A 19,956-nucleotide genomic window follows, 5' to 3' on the forward strand; every position below is an offset into this window, starting at 1 on the left:
GAAACTAGTTTTCAAATACTTTTTTTTTTTTTTTTTTTTCCCTTTCCCCCCTCTTGTCCTGAGCTGGCATCAAGTGTCCTGCCCGATTATATCAAATATTGGGAAGCTGTTAGATGTACCCCATTGCTAACAGTTGACTGGCTGAGATCACAAGGCATGAGTTTTTTTGGCAATTGCTCTTTCTGCAGCCTCGATGCTCTTTACATCCCTCACCTGCTACCTCAATGATTGAAGTCTGTACAGCTTTACCTTATTCACTAGGCTAAGTGATACTGAAAACACTAAAGCTCCATTCACACACAGGCATTTCAAATCGCGGGCAGAATCGCTGAAATTCTGCCCGCAATTTGAAAACACGCCGTTAAACTGTGAAAACGCACTTTAGCATGTTCAGGTGCCATTCATTTCAATGGCACCTGAAAATGCAGGGCGTTTTTGCTGCAATCGCGGTGTGTTATTTTCCTGCGACAAATGTGCCACAAGTGTGCAAACAGAATCATGGGACGCTTTTTGGGCGTTGCGCATCCCGCAATTTTGTTTGCAAGATTGCAGTGCGTTTCTTGAGTAACAAAAATGCACTGCGATCATGGCAAAAATGCCCCGTGTTTTCAAGTGCTATTGAAATAAATGGCACCTGAACATGCTAACACATCTTTTCACAATTTTAACAGCGGGTTTTCAAATTGCAGGCAGAATTGCGGAAATTCCACCCACAATTTGAAACGCCTATGGGGGAGATTTACTAAAACTGGTTCACTCAGAATCTGGTACAGCTGTGCATGGTAGCCAATCCGCTTCTAACCTCAGCTTGTTCAATTAAGCTTTGGCAATAAAGCCTGGAAGGTGATTGGTTTCTGTGCAGAAGTGCACCTGATTTTGCACTCTGCAGCTTTAGTAAATATACCCCTGTGTGTGAATGGAGCCTTAGTCTCAGGTAAAGGAAGCAAAATAATTATTTTTATCTCATGTGTTTATCCTTTTAAATCCAGTTTTCTTGAAGACTCTAAACCAGGGGTGTCAAACTGGCAGCCCTCCAGCTGTTGTGAAACTACAAGTCCCATCATGCCTCTGCCTTTGGGAGTCATGCTTGTATCTGTCATCATGTATCTGCCTCATGGGACTTGTAGTATGGCAACAGCTAGAGGGCCACCAGTTTGACACCCGTGCTCTAAATTGTTTAGGCATTATCTCCTGTGTGTATTCTCTGCTTTGAATCGGTACATATCCATAGTGATATTTCTTTGTCTTTGCTAGTATTTGGCCTCTCTTGGCATTCAGTCTTTAGTTCAGCAAAGAGCTATAGCCGGTAAGACTGCCGATAAACTGATGGATGCCTTGAAAGATTCAGACCTACTTCACTGGAAACACAGTTTATCTGATCTGATTGACATCAGCCTTGCTCAAAAGACGGCAGTATGGAGACTGTATGGTCAGAGGTATGACTACCCTATAGATATTTTTTTTTTATCATAATTTATCTAGGCTAGGTTGCAAGACTGTGCTGGACGAGGCCATCTAGCCAATTGATGAACCTAAAATATAACCTTTATTCAGATATATCTAAAATGTATGCTAAGCTGTAATTAATGCCAATTGGAGTGGAATGTACTGCGTACAACAATATGACTGGATACCACTGCAATTATTTACCTTACATCCAAATGGTTAATAACACCAGACCAGATCAAATACCATACTGTTTTAGATGAAGTGACGGCATGAAAAAGACACTGTAGTTTGATTATAAGCCTATCAGCTTGAATGTATAATCTCTATTAAGGAAAATTACGTTGCCCCATGGACAAAATTAATTGGATAATATAATCTGTCTTGCTACAAATATGTAATGCGGGCACACTCATCCACGGGGCTTAATGTTAGCCTCTAATGGACAAGCCCCATACATCACCATATCCAGTCAAAAACACCTCACTGTCTTGAGGAATGCAAATGATAAAGTGCAGTACAGATCTCCAAAAAAAAAAAGGGGGGGGGGGGAGGAGTATATACCACGTGCATTCAAAAAGTGCTCCCAACGAAAATCTACATATTTCTCTCCAAAAAAAAAAGCTTCATCGGGAGTATAAAGAATTAAAATAGGTCACATAGTGGCTGGAAGTTGTGCTCAGCTTCACATGGTGGCAAAATGGCCAAGCTATGGTGGCAAGATTGAACTGATTATCAGTTCAAGCATATAGGAAATCTAGTTGTGCCGTAACTGAAGCTTAAGTTGGCTGCTAAAGTCCTGAAGTTAGCTGGCATGTAAGTGGGTTGAAACTTTGAAACATTGTGGTCAGTTGTAAACCTAGTGAAAGCTGAATCTGTGTCCTTACAACACCAGAGTCACATGAGTGGATATGCAAGCGCATGGCCACGTTAGGGGGAAACCGTACAGAAGTTAAAGCTGATATTATTATTTATTATACAGTATTTATAAAGTGCCAATAGTTCGCTCAGCGCTGTACATTATAAAGGGGGACAGAACATGTGACAGAACAATACCAATACAATGCAAAACATGAGGGGATCGAGGGCCCTGCTCTTTCAAGCTTACAATCTAGGAGGGAGGGGATGGTGGCACAGGAGGAGATAGCTGTGGGGGATGGAGTGGTAGGAAGAGTGGAGGAGGTCGGCAAGTTAGCAGGGGGCGGGGTAGGCTTCCCTGAAGAGATGGGTTTTCAGGGTGCGCCTAAAGGAGAGGAGAGTAGGTGATAATCTGATGGGTTGGGGCAGGGAGTTCCAGAGGATGGGTGACACCCTGGAGAAGTCCTGGAGGCGGGCATGGGAGGAGGAGACCAGGGAACTAGAGAGAAGGAGGTCTTGTGAGGAGCGGAGTGTGCGTGTTGGGCAGTACTTGGATATTAGGTCAGAGATGTAGTTCGGGGCAGTATGGTGGACAGCTTTGTACGTCAGCGTTAGGATTTTGAATTTGATCCGTTGCGCAATCGGAAGCCAGTGGAGGGATTGGCAGAGGGGGGTGGCGGAAACGGAGCGGTTGGAAAGGTGAATGAGTCTGGCAGCCGTATTCAGGATGGACTGAAGCGGGGATAGCCAGCGGCGAGGCAGGCCAGTGAGGAGGGAGTTGCAGTAGTCGAGTCGTGATATGATGAGGGAGTGGATGAGCTGTTTAGTGGTTTCTGGAGTTAGGAACGTGCGGATTTTGGCGATGTTGCGGAGGTGGAGTCTGCACGAGTTTGTTAAAGAGTGGACTTGGGGCTGGAAGGATAGGTTGGAGTCCAAAATGACACCAAGTACTCTGGCCTGCGGGGCGGGTTTGATGGTGGCGTTGTTGGACATGATGGAGAAGTCAATGGGGGGTGGTGTCCGGGCTGGAGGGAAGACAAAAAACTCGGTTTTGGAGAGGTTCAGTTTAAGGAAGTGGAGCGACATCCAGTCTGATATGTCGCTCAACAGGTGTGTGATTCGGGCGGAGACTGAGGGGGTGAGGTGGGGGGTAGAGAGATAGATTTGTGTGTCGTCGGCATAGAGGTAGTAGTTGAAGCCGTGAGAGTGTATGAGTTGGCCAAGGGAGGAGGTGTAGATGGAGAAGAGAAAGGGCCCGAGGACAGAGCCTTGAGGGACCCCAACAGAGAGGGGGAGTGAGAGGGAGGTGGTGGCATTATAGGTAACGCTGAAAGAGCATTGTGACAGGTAGGATGAGAGCCAGGAGAGAGCAGAATCTCTGAGGCCGAGGGAGTGTAGTTTTTTGAGGAGGAGGGGGTGGTCGACTGTGTCGAAGGCCGCAGAGAGGTCAAGGAGTAGGAGCACTGAATAGTGGCCATTAGCTTTGGCGGTTAGCAGGTCGTTGGAGAGTTTGAGTAAGGCAGTTTCGGTGGAGTGTAGGGGACGGAAGCCGGACTGTAGGGGATCGAGGAGGTTGTTGTCGTTGAGGTGAGAGTATAGGCGGGTGTAGACTAGGCGCTCGAGGAGTTTAGATGTAAATGGGAGCAGGGAGATGGGTCTGAGGTTGTTCGGGTCATTGGGGTCCAGGGAGGGCTTTTTAAGTATGGGGGTGATGTGTGCATGTTTCAGAGGGGAAGGGAAAGTGCCGGAGGAGAGGGAGAGATTGAAGATGTGGGTGAGGGAGCGTAGGATGGAGGGGGAGGGAGGTTGTAGGAGTTGTGAGGGGATAGGGTCAAGGGGGCAGGTGGTGAGGCGGGCATCAGAGAGGATCTTGGAGACTTCTTCGATGGTAGTAAGGTCAAAGGTGCGGAGTGTTGGGGGAGCTTCAGTATGAGGAATGTAGGGTGGGGTTGGAGAGGAGGTAAGATATCCCCGTAAAGAAATCAAAATACAGATAAGCTCGTTCTTATTTGCATTTTGCTATCCTTTGTATTTCTTTCAGTTCTGTGCAGTAGTCCAACATAATACAACCACAAGCCTTGAAGGTGATATTGTGTCTTTGTGTTACAGCACTATGGCTTTGCAGCAGGCACAGATGCTCCTTACTATGAACAGCCTTGATGCTGTTAATGTGAACGTCCAGCAGAACAATACTGAGCCGTTTGCTGTAGTTTTGTGTCACCTTGCAGAACTGCACGCCGAGCAGGTGAGTTTCAAATTTAAATTATAAGGTAAAAATTCAGCTTCCTATCATCTTTCTTTGTATATAGTGACAGGGAAACCCAAACTCTTGGTGTTTCTGTAACATTTTGACTACTGAAGCCAATTGAAATGTAGATGTTGTTACATATTATGTATTATTAATAATAATAAAATTATTATTATACAAGCATGCAGAGAAAGCAACAAAAGACAAAGTATTGGATTCAAAAGAATGCTCTGACTGAGGTCTTCTAATACAACTTTATATGTCCTAAGATGGGTGGGACCTGGCTATCTAATTGCTTTGAAGTTTCATCCTTGTTTCCGGTTGAATTCATTGAGGTCATTGGTCATTCACAGAGGTTTGTTAAACTGGGAATACACTTTTTTTTTTTTGCCCCGTCATTAGACCGGCTTCTGTTGTTACTACACTACTAGAGTAGTAAGTTATTTTTGGATGTTTTGTCATCGGGTTTTTGTGTGTATGGCTGTAACCTGGTTATCTGTTCACATGTTCTCTACGTTTTGCTAGGTTCATGCATCTATATCTGCAGATTCTAGTTTTGCCCAAAAAGTTCTGCAAACAGCAGTTTAATGCCCTTGCTTTGGATTATTTTTTTCGGGAGGGGGGCTGATTCCACCTATGTTTTTTGGTGTGTCTGCCCCTTTTGTTTGGCCTACTTTTGCTTATTACCATAATCCTGTGTCCCTAATTGCTTGGTTGAGAAATTGATTGTACAGAGATTCCAAAATGTTATTATCTCTGTTGGGGCAATGCAGCACTCCTTCCCTCTTTCTTCTTTAACACTGCTTGCTACAAGTGAGGTGTGAAATGGGAAGTGTTATAGCCTTTAGTGCCCAGTCACACTGGTCCGATTTGCGAATTGAAATCGCATCTAATGAATGTGAATGTCATTGTCTTAACATGCGATTTCTAAAGTAGTTCTTGCATTACTTTTTCTGCCGTTTTTGTTGAAGCTTTTTCCTTCCCGCGCTTTTGAATTTTCCTGTCACTGCGGTCAAAAACAAACATCGTTTTGACCACACTAACGATTAGAAAATCAAACGAATATTCTTGCAACGAAAATTCTTGAATGAAAATCTATACCTGTATGGTCAGCTTTGGAGTATTGGCCTTCATTTTGATGTGCCTAGTGTCCATTTTCCTGTAGACAGTAGAATTGGTTGGTTGTGGGGGTACGATTTGCGAATTGAAATCGCATCTAAGGAATGTGAATGTCATTGTCTTAACGTGCGATTTCTAAAGTAGTTCTTGCATTACTTTTTCTGCTGTTTTTGTTGCAATTTCACATGTTTGCGAATTGAAATCGCATCTAATGAATGTGAATGTCATTGTCTTAACGTGCGTTTTCTAAAGTAGTTCTTGCATTACTTTTTCTGCCATTTTTGTTGCAATTTCACATACATAGAATATAATGGAGATCACACTACAAATTGCAGGAATTTTTTGAAAATCTTCACAAGTAGCAATAAAGTCTTCAGAAATCGTACCTGAAATCTCGCTGAAACTGCACACTAATCGCACGATTTTAAATCACAGCGGTGTGAACGGTGACTTAAGCTGCCCATACACGTGTAGATTTGTGGACGAGAATATTCCTATGAAAAGTCGTACGAAAATTCTTTGAACATTTGGTGAATCGACGAGTGTTGTTCAAAAATTGTCTTTTGCTTTTAACATTTGAGTTTAAAATGAATGTAAATTCTGAACGATAACCACATACACTGACCGAAAATTTGTTTGATTGAGAAGTTTTTTTCCTTCCCGCCCCTTTGAATTTTCCCATCACTGCAGTTGAAAACAAACATTGGTTTGACCACACTAACGAAAATTCACTAATAGAAAATCAAACGAATATTCTTGAAACGAAAATTCTTGAATGAAAAACTATACCTGTATGGCCAGATTTGGAGTGCTGGCCTTCAAGTTTGATGTGCCTAGTGTCCATTCTCCTGTAGACAGTAGAATTGGTTGGTTGTGGGGTTTGTTTGTTTTTTTCCGCTTTTTTTTTTTTTTTTTTTGCCCTTTCACTATAAAGCTGTGTCCCTCAATGGACAAAAGGATTTCACAGTGACTACAAAAATCCTATATTTTGCTTTTATTAAATGGTATATTTCACAGACAAAATGAGAACATGAAAGACCAGTTCAATGTTATGGTTTCCATATACCGTACATTAAGTATAATTGCTTACATTTGCAGGGTTGTTTTTCTGCTGCTTCTGAGATATTGAAACATTTAAAGGAGAGATTTCCCCCTGGCTGCCAACATGCAAAGGTAAGCACAGTGTTTGTTTTAGCCTGCTCATCACTATTAGCTGATTGTTGCTTTCAGCACAAAGACAGCCCTTGGTCCAGGGTAAAGATCTGTAGCTGGTGGGATGGGCTTTCAATCACGTGACAGCGTTGGCCTGTGAGGTGGAAGCGGAAGGGGGGGGCTAAGCCGTGCTGTGTGCGTCTGTGGACGCGCACAGCCCGACTCGGGAGCAAGCCCTCGGGTGTGCCCCCATAACAAGCAGCTTGCTATGGGTACACTCACAGAAGAGGATGAGCTGAGAACACCGACAGGGGACCCCAGAAGGAAGTTCAGGGTCACTCAGGTCATGCAGGTAAGTATAACATGTTTGTTATTTTAGGGGAAAAAGATCCTTTACAGCCAATTTAGGCCCAATGCAATATATTTGGTTTGCAACACTATTATTTTAACTTGTTCTCTTCCAGCTTTGGATGTTGTTTGATCAGAAAATCCAGTTTAACCGAGCTATGAATGATGGGAAGTATCACCTGACCGAATCACTTGTGACAGGAATTACTGCTCTTGACAGTGTGGAAGGATTGTACAGGTATGAGGGGGGGCAGCTTATCTATTCTATTTTGGTTGTAGCTATTTTTGACGTGAATAAGACAAAAATATCCCTACCTATGCCATAAAATTAGCTACGCAAATTCAGTCGGATAAAATGAATAGCTCTGTCCTCTGCATTGATATTCCTTCTATAAAGTGTTCTATACAAGTGAGTCTCCCTGTAGACCATACTGTAAATGTAATACAATACATATGACTGTTGGGTATCCTTTATCATATGTTCAGATGGCCGTTTTTAGCTTTTCTTAACACATCCTGCTTTTGAGTCATTTTATTAGTTGTAAGCCCCAGGCACTGTATGTAAGAAAACCTTTCTGTGTACCATTGTCTTTTATTTACAGGAAAGCAATTGTTCTCAAAGCTCAAAACCAAACAGCAGAAGCTCATAAAATTCTTCAGGTGCTGCTAACTCACTGCCAGAAAGTAAAGAACATCGAGATGGTTATAAGGTATGTAGGGGCTGGTGACTCACTGTCAGTTGTTCTCATGGGGAGTGCTTTTCAACACATTTTGCTATTTGGATGTCATTCTGTGCTGCAAAATTTTACTCATCCTTTTTCATTTTTAAAGCACTGGTGTAATTTAGAGACTCTAAATGATATCCCTCTTTCCAAAAATCATCTATGCACATCCAATACCCAATGACCCTGTATTCTATTTTTCATGAAATTGGTTTCATGCCAAATGTTTTTCTGCCTCCCTATAATGTTTTTTGTGAGCTCTTGATCCTCTCCTTTTCCCTCTTGAACAAGCAGTACACATTAGTTGCTGTCCTGTCCACTTCTCTATGTACGCTACAAATCACAAAGATCCTAGTCCATCTTAGGAGTGAGCAAGAGAAAGTGGCTACATTACATCACACAGTGCAGCCATGAAGACCGGTGGTAGCCACCCTCTAACAGGATTTTGGTTTATTAAAAAAAAAAAGGAATTTCTAGATTTGGAGGAAGCTGAGAGCAATAGGTTTTTTTGGAGTTAAGAATACATACTTGAATATAATTTTATTTAAACTGTTCTACATCATGTCCTCTTGTATCTTTTGTGACAAATCCTGTTTTTTGTTTTTGTCTTTTTTTAAGTTTCTGCTGGGTTGGTTTTAGGGTACTTTTTTATATGAGCGCAGTCTGTTCCATTCCTTTCGGGATCCATGAACAGATCCCCTGATGAACTGGTGCCGAAGTGAATGACTGAACAGACATGACATGGGTGTCACAAAAGTGACAGACAGAAAAGGAATGCAAACTTTTCTCCCCTCCCTGCTCTCATTCCTTGGTATTGCCCAGAGCTGTCCAAAATCTCCTCTTCCCTGGAAGATCCCCTGGAAGTCCTGTAGGCTCCTCCTCTTTTCCGTGGGCCACCATTGGAAGCCGTTTCCTATGATGGCACACCGGTGGGCTCGCTTCCATAGACATACACAGTGAGCTTGTCCCTGCTCCCTCCTCACAGTATTTGATTGACAGCAGCAGGAGCGAATGGCTTCTGCTGCTCATGTGAGGAGAGTAAAAGGGCAGCAGCATAGGGCTGGATTAAGATAGGAGTTTGGTAAGTTGAAGGGGGTGAATCTTGTTACACCTCCCAGGAGGCTTTGGGACAGTCTCCTCCAGTCCGCACATCTTGCATATGCTTAGCAGGGGGCCAGCTCTGACTGTTTAGGAAGTTCCAGTCTGCTCCTGAATCCAAAATGGTGGCACAGGATTAAACGCAGTGGTAAAGGAAAGTTGTAGGAAGACAGCAATTTATGTTTTTATTAAAGTCAGCAGCTTTAAACAGAATATTTTCCAGTTTTGTAGTAATGTGGTTTTTTTTTCCTTTGTAAAGTTATCTTTGGGGATATTGTGTGTTCTGTAGTGATACTGTAATATTTGGCTTGATGCCTAAGAAAACAAATGCAGCCTATAATTGTATTCTGCAATAAGGAAGCAATTTAGCGCTTAGCTGTGAACTACAACTTGCACAATATTGCTTATTGTGCTGCCTTATTCCGTTATACCACCAAAAATAATGAATAAATGTTCAGAGACCTATATATTGCGTGTGCAAACCAAACTCAATATAACATGCTCTGATTTTTCAAATTGATCGCAGGACTGAGGTTATCCGCTATTCCATACATTGGTTATACTCGAGTCTGATGCATACTCTTGAAATATGTGAGCCACTTTGTTTTCCTTGCAATTGTTTGGCACTTTTCTAAGACAATGACCTGTATTGCTGAACAATGGCTGAGTAGATGACATTGTGTTTTTATTTCCAGGGTCCTTCTGTCCCTAGCAGAGCTGTACTGGAGATCCTTCTGTCACCCAGTGGCACTGCCCGTGCTGCTACAAGCTCTTGCTCTCTCCAGGGAATACCACCTCCAGTATCTGGCATCTGAGACGGTGCTGAATTTGGCTTTCTCACAAGTAAGGCCAAAATAGTTACTATAGTTTTATATAAACCTAAGAAGAGCAAAACAAATGTTTAGGCCCATTACATTCACACATGTTTAGTGTATTCCTAAGATACCAAAAGTCAAATAGTTTTACATCTAATTTATGCCTTGAGCTACATGCAGACAGATCCCACTGAGAATGGTGAGCTGTGAGATCTGCACAGCTGTGAACTTGTTGGGATCTATAGAGACAAAACAGATCAACAGTTCTTGCATAGAATTGGGGGCCTGTGGGGTAAAAAAGACATTCTGACAAGTTGAAAGCGGTTCTTGGCTCTCCCTAGATAAACACATAAGGGTTTATTTACTACAGGTGGAGAGTGCAAAATTAGGTGCACTTCTGCATAGAAACCAGTCAGCTTCCAGGTTTTATTACCAAAGCTTAATTGAAGAAGCTGATTGGCTACCATACACGGCTGCACCAGATTCTGAGTGCTTCAGTTTTAGTAAATCTATCCCATAGGGTCCAGTTGTCAAAGGAAATGCTTAGATTGTGCTATGGTATGGCTTTCCTTAGCAAGAACAGTGTTTGAATTTCACTGCACCTGAACGCTACAGATGCTAGAGAAACCTTCACAGAAGACCGGTGTTTCCATTTAGCCAAACCAGATTAAGCTGTCAGCTTGTCAATGTACCCCTAGTTATTTGGCTAATGAGCATCAGATTGCTTTTGTGGAAATAGCCTTTTTCAATAAAGGTGTGATTTAGAAGCTATGAGAGTTTCAGGATTGTGCAGAATCCTTTTAACTTTTCTACTGTATGAAATAATTTGACTTCAAAATGTGTGCATCGTTTCTGTGATGTTGTGTTAAAAAAATGGTCTTCTGTTAGTTCAAAACGTTTGGCATTATAACACCAGCTAATTTCTTGTGTAATAAACACAAAACTTTTAATAGTTTGTTTTTTTGTTCTTTAAGCTGATGCTTGGAATCCCAGAGCAAGCCTTGAATATTCTGCACATGGCAATAGAGCCTATTCTGGCTCATGGAGCAGTACTAGATAAGGGACGGGCTATGTTCCTTGTTGCAAAATGTCAAGTGGCATCAGCTGCATCATACAGTCCTCAGAAGAAAACAGAAGGTAATCATTCTGAAACTCTTGTCATGGCAAGTAATGGCAATATTTGATATTTATAGCTCTTGTCCCTGTTATTTTTTTTTTTGGGAGGGGGGTTGAATAGAATACATAAATGCATAGGATTTATAGCTCTATTTCAGTTCAAGCAGAAGGATGCTGTTACCTCTCAAGCATAGCGTCAAACACCCATTGAGCTACTGAAGTGCTTATTTTGAATACACTTTTTAAATTGGTTCTAAAGGCTCAAGGTTTTTTACTTCCATGTATTCTATGCAGGAAAGTAAAAAACTCCCCCCCTCCCCAAATCCTTACCTGAGCCCCCTCTCTGATCTAGCGATGTTCTCGACAACCTTTGCTGTCTAGGGACTCTCCCTCCTCATTGGCTGAGCGGGAGCCCAAAACAATGCATTTATATTATGTCCACTGACTTGCTTTCCATCCTAAGGCTGGCCATAGATGACTCATTCTTCTTCAATCAGCCAGCAAACTGATTTTGGGGGGGGGGAGGGCGCAATATCCTCCATAGAAGAAGTTAATTTGTAGATTGACTTCTGTCAAGCAGGTGCGACCTTACATAGATAGAAATTCGGCTGGTCCTTGCTTAACAGGCTGAATTTTGATCTATCTATGGCCAGCTTAAAAGAGAAGTGTGGGATTGCTTTGCTTTATGATTTATAATAATGAAAAAAAAAAAGCAAAGCAATCGCACACTTCTCTTTTAAGCTGGCCATAGATCGAAATTCAGCCTGTTAAGCAAGGACCAGCTGAATTTTCATCTATGTAAGGTCGCACCTGCTTGACAGAAGTCAATCTACCAATTGACTTCTTCTGTGGAGGATCCTGGTCCTTCTTCTTTTTTTTTTTTCTTTTTAAGTCCTTTCTTTGGTGTCTGAGACCATTTCACATTACAATGCTGTATGAAGAGGAAACCTTATGATACACGGCATTTTCTAGGTTAGCTTGTTACGTGTTCTCATGGCTTGCTTCCATATTTTAGTTTACTTTACTGCAGGGACTGGGTAAACTGAGAATTGAATCCACATGTTTTGCTTTACCTTTTTAATTTAAATTGATGGGGCATATTAAATACGAGGAGACTGAATTTACTCCAGCATCCCAAACAAGTGAACAATAAATGGGTGAAATCATTAAAGTTGATCTTTTTGAGAAGGCATAGCTTTCATCCAGCTAATGCATAATGTATAACGAATGAGGGAAAAAAAAACTGTCGGCTTGTTAGCAAATATGACAGCTTTTGGACTACAGAGCGTAACCAGGAACATGTATAATTTTAACCTAACCTTTGTCAGTGTAATAGGCGAAAATATTTCTTAGCCTCTCCCACTATGTGGAACATGATTAGTATTGCTAAATGTTTCTGTCTGGCCAGAATGATGTATAGTTACAACCATCTTGCAAAATCCTTAGTTACGAAAAAAAAAAAAAATGCACAGGCTTTTAAGACAACATATATATTTTTGCCAAGTCCTACAGTTTATTGTCTTTTATAAACAGCCACAGTCTGAGTAGAAAAACCTATCCCCTGCCAGCATGTTGCAGAGAAAGATAGTCTTGTGTGGAAGCAGTTGTCCCCTTCCTGAGGTCTGACATGCCCCTGTAATAAAGAGCTAGAGCTCTCCATTCAGCAGGGAGCATGAGTTCTGCGGACTGCTGATCTGACTAAGAAGAGGGGCTTTTTGGACCTCTGCAGGGAGACCCTGCTTCCACATAGTGAAGATCCTTCTCTGCACATACTGTCTGGGGTTACTGTCTTTTCTACCTGGGCTGAGGCTGCTTTCAGAAGAAAGAACTAATGATGTACCTGGCATGTATTTTTAGTTGATTTAACCGCTTACCTGCCGCCGTATAGCAGATATACTGCTACACGGTGGCACGGGTGTGTATATATACATGATTTTTCATTTCCGGGTAGGGGGCATGCTCACCCTACCTGCGCCGCCATTCACGGCTGCGGATGTCAATCACTGGGTCCCCCGCACCCTAGTAAAACACTACCTACACACTGTTAACCCTTTGACCGCCCCTCACATTAACTCCTTCCTGCCCAGTGTCATTAGTACAATGCCAGTGCTGGTTTTTAGCACTGATCACTGTATTGGTGTCACTGGGGATGTCAGTGACTCCAAGTTAGTTTCCCCCCAGTGTCAGAATGCCCGCCTCAGACCCGCTTAAAGTCTCTGATCGCTACCGTTACTAGTAGGGGGGAAAGAAAAAATCGCAGTATCTATACCGCCATTTGTAAACGTTATAACTTTCATGTAAACCTGTACATGTATTGGGATTTTTTTTTTTTTTTTTTAGCAAAGATGTGTAGCAGAATACATTTTGGCCTAAATTTATGACTAAATTTGATTTTTTTTTTTTTTTTACTGGACATGTTTAATAGCAAAAATTCCAAAATATAATTTTTTTCTCAAAATTATCAGTCTTTTTTTGCTTATAGTGCAGAAAAATTAAAACCGCACAGGCAATCAAATACCACCAAAAGAAAGCTAAATTTGTGGGGGGAAAAAGGATGTAAATTTCATCTGGGTGCGGCGTTGCATGACTGTGCAATTTGTTTTTTAAAGTAACGCAGCGCTGTAATGCAAAAAAACGGCCTGGTCAGGAAGGGGGGTAAATCCTTAGGAGGGCAAGTGGTTAAACTTAAAGTTCAGTTGGGGTTAATGGGTATCATATCAGCAAAAGCAGAAATTACCTCTTATTTGTTTCTGCAGATGTTTTGTGTTTATTTCTTCATTTTTTTTTTCATCCTTTTGCACAGCCCTGGAATCGGCTATTTTAAATCTAAACGAAGCTAAAACTTACTTTGGAATAGTTGACTGCAAGGAACAGATTCGTGATATTCTATACTTGCAAGCCAGACTGTACAACAGCTTAGGGAGAATCCAAGAAAGGAACAAATGCTCCATGCTTTTCCGACAGATACATCAGGAACTTCCATCTCATGGAGTTTCATTGTTACTTCGCCTATAGAAGGTTTAATTGCTAACTCGAAGTGTGTGTGTGCGTGCGTGCGTGCGTGCGTGCGTGCGTTCAGTTTATTATGGTCAGTTTTTTTTTTGTTTTTTTTCTCTCAAATATTTTTAAAGTTCTATTTCATATTATGTACTCTTCTAGCCAACCAGCAAATAGAGCTCTAGTCTCATTTTCACTCGCTGGCATTGTATCCTTTTCAGCTGTGCTGAAAGAACACTGTTTACAGAACTCAGTAGTGACTAAACCCCTATACACTTAAGCCTGAGGTTTTGGCCAAAAGAAGCCTCAAAGCTTTCACTGCCTTCTCAGGCATGAAGAGGAGCTTTATATTATCTTTCCTTACACACTGGTACAGTTCAATTATGTCCTCTGAACACATTGTAATCCCAAACTCAACAGGCAGCAGATCTTGTATGTCCACTTTCCATTTTGGGATATTTTATTATTAATATAAATATATATACAGTATTTTTTTTTTTTGCACTGGGCATTAGTGAAGTAACTTGCTTTTACCAAAAATGCCCTCTACCATTGCTTTTATAAGCAGCTAATGTTTTACAAGTGCAGACCGTGTTAGCAAAACAAAAAAAAATCTACTACACAAAAGAGCCCAGCAATACCCAGTCTTATAAATGGATTACGCATGTGAATGTGCAACAAGATTTCAATATTGTATCCATGTAACAATTTAAACCTCTTTGTTTATTACTGTATTACAGTCAGGCTTTATATACAGTAGTAAATATGCCTTCTTTTAAAATTTTTATCAGACACGTGCTGTTGCAGTGGTCATACCCAGTGCTGTCAGCACAGTCAGACCACTGCTCTTACACAAGCTCTCCTGCTGTCCAACACCTTCTTAACATTGCTGTAATCTACATTTCTGCCTCCCCAAGCAGAGCTTGTACTTAAAAGAATTGTTTAGCCCTTGCTGCAGTTCTTCACTGATTTAAAAAAACAAAAACAAAAGAAAACCGAAACGAGCAGCAGAGGTGCCGATTCAATTCTGTAGTCGTGTTTGGAGACTGTACATCGCCTGTATGCCTAATAGCCTCTGCTTTACAGCCCTCTGAAAAGTGATCCATATGGGAAGATCTACTTCTGACTGCTTTTAGGTACCATCCTTAATATCAGTGTGCACTTACCGTACATGTTTGTTTTGCCTATGCTGTTGAACAACATTTATTATCTGTAATTGTAATTAAATTATTTTTGCATTACTGTTTTGTGTCTTCATATATGTTCTCTTTGGTGTTACATTAAGTGTTGCATCAGAAGATCTGTAATTTTTGGTTTTAAGACTGCAATTTACCTTCTGAAGTTACCTTGCAGTGCAGGGAGGAAGAAAGATCTGATTAGATAACATATTAGTATAGCATTGAGATAGGACAATGTTGAGTTAGTGCAAACAGGAATTGGTATGACTGTGCCATATTCATAGGTTGCTTCTGAACATATTCTGAATGAGATGGTGCATGAGTGTATAAATTATTGTAACCAATGATTGCTCTGCTGACATTTGTCAATGTGCTAATAGAGGATGACCAAGGCTTACAGGCAGTACTTTGATCTTGCTTGTCATTTATCCACAAAAATGTGAAGCATCAGCCTTGTTTGCAGAGACCTTTTTAAGCTGATTAAAAACCTCGTGTTGCATATCTACAGTGGAACTAAACCCTCCAATTGTTTACAGCCAAGGAATCTGCCATTTTGGTCTCTGTTTTGTCTGCAGTTACCATGGTACTGCACATGTGATCAGTGATTCAATAGAGAACACAAGCCACTGACAGCTGTTGTTCATGGCATGCCTTAAAAGTAACAATTGTGAGAAGTGGTTTAATACTGCTTTCAGCATTGACTCCTGCTGCTTTCCTCTGGGTAAATGCATCTATCTCCTATCTCCGCTCTTAACTAGAAAAACGCATTGACTCCTGTTAAATTCAGAACAAATGGTGTATTTATATTTGTGTATATGTTGACCAGTTCTCACCTCCAGCTGCACCCGTTTTATGACTAGTCTGTTTCCTGAGAAACATCCCCCACTATTCATGTGATCCTTATCAGCTTCTAATTGGGGTGGAGTTGAATTATCATTTGAGCATCTCCCTATAAATTTAGATCAGCTCATGGGGGGGCACAGTCTCTGATGGGGGTGCTGCTTCTGATTGAGTGCTGCTTTGAAGGAGTGCGAAGCAGTTAAACACAGCAGTTGAACTTAAGCAGGAGAACTTAAGCAGCAGGAAGACACAACAACAGCAAGAAACTCTACTGCACGCTGGACAGACTGCAAGCATACACCCTGGGAAACATCTCTTACATGCCTGAGTCCCACTCCGTGTACCTTTTATATAATACGCCCCCTCTTCTCCTTATCATATTACTATCCTCTGTTCCCAAATCTCATTTCTTTACCCCTCTGCTCCACCCCAAAACTTGTACATCTCCCCCACATTGCTATCATCTCCCTACTACTGCTCTCATCACCTCCCCAAAATGCCTCTTCCACTCCTCCTCATTTTCCTCTCGTCCGTTCCCAAAATCCATTCACTATATCCCTCTGCTCCTCCCAAACATTTGTATATTGTGTCCTCACTGCTTCCTTCGCCCCTCTATGGCACCCACCACCTCCTCCTATTACTCCACTCTCCCACTGACCTGAACACCTCCACTAGTAGTTTCTCATGCTCCTGCACATCCTGCTCCCATGCCACCTTTCTCGCCCTTCTCCTCTTAACCGCGGGGACATCTCCCCGAATCCTGGCCCTCCACCACATCCCTCACCCGCACAACACCCTCCCGCCTCTACGTCCTGCCGCAACCCCCGTAACTTAGTATCTGTCCCCCTGCTCCCTAAAATCTCCCCCCCGCTTTCATGTGCACTCCTGAACGCCCGATCAGTGTGCAACAAGCTTACCGCCATCCACGACCTCTTTGTTTACCGCTCCCTCAACCTCCTAGCGATCACAGAAACCTGGATCCAGCCCACTGACTCTACCTCCCCTGCTGCACTTTCCTACGGAGGTCTCACCTCGACCCATTCACCCAGGCCTAACGGTTGTAAAGGTGGTGGGGTTGGTCTGCTCCTGTCACAACAGAGCACCTTCCGAGTCCTCCCAAACCCCCCCCCTATCCTTCTCCTTCGAGGCCCACTGCGTCTGACTATTCTCCCCAACCCCCCTGAAGATTGCTGTGATATACCGGCCTCCTGGATCCATATCCCGCTTCCTGGATGACTTCTGCTGGCTACCCTTCTTCCTCTCCTCTGAGCTACCCACCATCATCCTTGGGGATTTCAACATCCCTGTCAACCTCGACAACCCAGACACATCCCATCTCCTCCACTTAACCTCCTCCTTTGCACTTGCACAGTGCATACAATCCACCACCCACTCCAACGGTAATATCCTTGATCTAGTCTTCTCCAACCGCTGTGCTCCCCACAACCTCACTAACACCCCCTTCCCTCTCTCTGACCACAACCTGATTACCTTCTCTATCTCCTCGTCCTCCAACGCCTACCCCTCCAAATGTCACACTACTACCAGCCGTAACCTCCGCAACCTTAACCCTGCCCCCTCCACTCTGCAGCTGATCAACTCCATGACCGCATCCTCCCCCTGTCCTGCCCCGACTTGGCTATGACTGCCTACAACAATGCGCTGTCAGCAGCCCTTGACTCACTAGCACCTTTAACCACACGCAACATCAGACTTCGACTGCTCCAGCCCTGGCAGACTGATCACACCAAAACCCTCAAACGACACAGTCGTGCCCTGGAGCGACTATGGCGCAAAATCAAATTCCAACAAGCCTTCGCCCGCTACAAATCTGCCTTCCACACCTACACCTCCTCCCTCCACGCAGCCAAACAAGTCTACTTCCTGACCCTCATCAAGGCCCTCTCCTCCAATCCTCGCCGACTCTTCTCCACCTTCAACTCTCTACTCTCGCCACCTCCACCCAGCACCTCACTCACTGCCCTTGAGATTGCCAATCACTTCAAAAACAAGATTGACACAATTCGCAAGGACATCGCCGTAACTCACACGCCCTCTCAACCCGTCCCCTCTCACACAGCTACCCCCTCATCCCCCTCTCCCTCGACATAACCCGAAGGGCCTTCGTCGCTGCTCAAACTCCCTCCAACCCCGTTCCCCCTCACTCAACTACCCCCTCATCACCCCTCTCCCACGGCCCCACCACTGCTCTGACCCCCACTTCCACCCCACCCTACATTCCTCATACTGAAGCCCCCCCCAACACTCCGCACCTTTGACCTTACTACCATCGAGGAAGTCGCCAAGATCCTCTCTGACGCCCGCCTCACCACCTGCCCCCTCTACCCTATCCCCTCACAACTCCTATGACCTCCCTCCCCCTCCATCCTACGCTCCCACATCTTTAATCTCTCCCTCTCCTCCGGCACTTTCCCCTCCCCTCTGAAACATGCACACATCACCCCCATACTTAAAAAGCCCTCCCTGGACCCCAATGACCCGAACAACCTCAGAACCATCTCCCTGCTCCCATTTACATCTAAACTCCTCAAGCGCCTACTCTACAACCGCCTAAGCTCTCACCTCAACGACAACAACCTCCTCAATCCCCTACAGTCCGGCTTCCGTCCCCTACACTCCACCGAAATTGCCTTACTCAAACTCTCCAACGACCTGCTAACCACCAAAGCGAATGGCCATTATTCAGTGCTCCTACTCCTTGACCTCTCTGCGGCCTTCAACACAGTCGACCACCCCCTCCTCAAAAAACTACACTCCCTCGGCCTCAGAGATTCTGCTCTCTCCTGGCTCTCATCCTACTGGTCACAACGCTCTTTCAGCATTACCTAGAATGCTACCACCTCCCCCTCACTCTCCCTCTCTGTTGGGGTCCCTCAAGGCTCTGTCCTTGGGCCCCTTCTCTTCTCCATCTACACCTCCTCCCTTGGCCAACTCATACACTCTCACGGCTCCAACTACCACCTCTATGCCGACGACACACAAATCTATCAACCCCCCACCTCACCCCCTTGGTCTCTGCCCGAATCACACACCTACTTAGCGACATATCCGACTGGATGTCGCTCCACTTCCTTAAACTGAACTTCTCCAAAACCGAGTTTCTTGTCTTCCCCCCAGCCCGGACACCACCCCCCATTGACTTCTCTGTCACATCCAACAACGCCACCATCAAACCCGCCCCACAGGCCAGAGTACTTGGTGTCATTCTGGACTTCAATCTATCCTTCCAGCCCCAAGTCCAATCTTTAACAAACTCGTGCAGACTCCACCTCCGCAACATCGCCAAAATACGCACGTTCCTAACCCCTAAACTAAACAGCTCATCCACTCCCTTATCATATCACGACTCGACTACTGCATCTCCCTCCTCACTGGCCTGCCTCGCCGCTGGCTATCCCCGCTTCAGTCGATCCTGAATACGGCTGCCAGACTCATTCACCTTTCCAACCGCTCCATCTCCGTCACCCCCCTCTGCCAATCCCTCCACTGGCTTCCGATTGCGCAACGTATCAAATTCAAAATCCTAACACTGACGTACAAAGCCATCCACCATACTGCTCCGAACATCACCGACCTAATATCCAAGTACCGCCCAGCACGCACACTCCTCACAAGACCTCCTTCTCTCTAGTTCCCTGGTCTCCTCCTCCCATGCCTGCCTCCAGGACTTCTCCAGGGTGTCACCCATCCTCTGGAACTCCGTGCCCCAACCCATCAGATTATCACCTACTCTCCTCTCCATTAGGCGCACCCTGAAAACCCATCTCTTCAGGGATGCCTACCCCACCCCCTGCTAACCTGCCGACCTCCTCCACTCTTCCTACCACTCCATCCCCCACAGCTATCTCCTCCTGTACCACTATCCCCTCCCTCCTAGATTGTAAGCTCGAAAGAGCAGGGCCCTCGATCCCCTCATGTTTTGCATTGTATTGGTATTGTTCTGTCACATGTTCTGTCCCCCATTGTAATGTACAGCACTGAGCGAACCATTGGCGCTT

The 19,956-nt window shown here is 43.9% G+C and overlaps 1 protein-coding gene across 1 annotated transcript in view; it reads left to right on the forward strand.

The window, feature by feature from the left end:
• Positions 1 to 15,160, forward strand: part of ANAPC5 (anaphase promoting complex subunit 5) — a 38,789-nt gene extending 23,629 nt beyond the window's left edge. The window contains exons 10-17 of the mRNA XM_089676522.1: positions 1,255 to 1,436; positions 4,414 to 4,549; positions 6,770 to 6,844; positions 7,288 to 7,409; positions 7,774 to 7,881; positions 9,687 to 9,834; positions 10,781 to 10,943; positions 13,726 to 15,160. Coding sequence (XP_089532648.1) covers positions 1,255 to 1,436; positions 4,414 to 4,549; positions 6,770 to 6,844; positions 7,288 to 7,409; positions 7,774 to 7,881; positions 9,687 to 9,834; positions 10,781 to 10,943; positions 13,726 to 13,937 — 1,146 coding nt within the window. The 3' untranslated portion in view covers positions 13,938 to 15,160. The remainder of the gene's footprint in view (positions 1 to 1,254; positions 1,437 to 4,413; positions 4,550 to 6,769; positions 6,845 to 7,287; positions 7,410 to 7,773; positions 7,882 to 9,686; positions 9,835 to 10,780; positions 10,944 to 13,725) is intronic.
• Positions 15,161 to 19,956: the final 4,796 nt, after the last annotated feature.

Source organism: Staurois parvus, unplaced genomic scaffold (assembly GCF_062004578.1).
Source record: "Staurois parvus isolate SC_StPar_1 unplaced genomic scaffold, SC_StPar_1.0 ptg000014l, whole genome shotgun sequence".
Lineage (NCBI taxonomy): Eukaryota > Metazoa > Chordata > Amphibia > Anura > Ranidae > Staurois > Staurois parvus.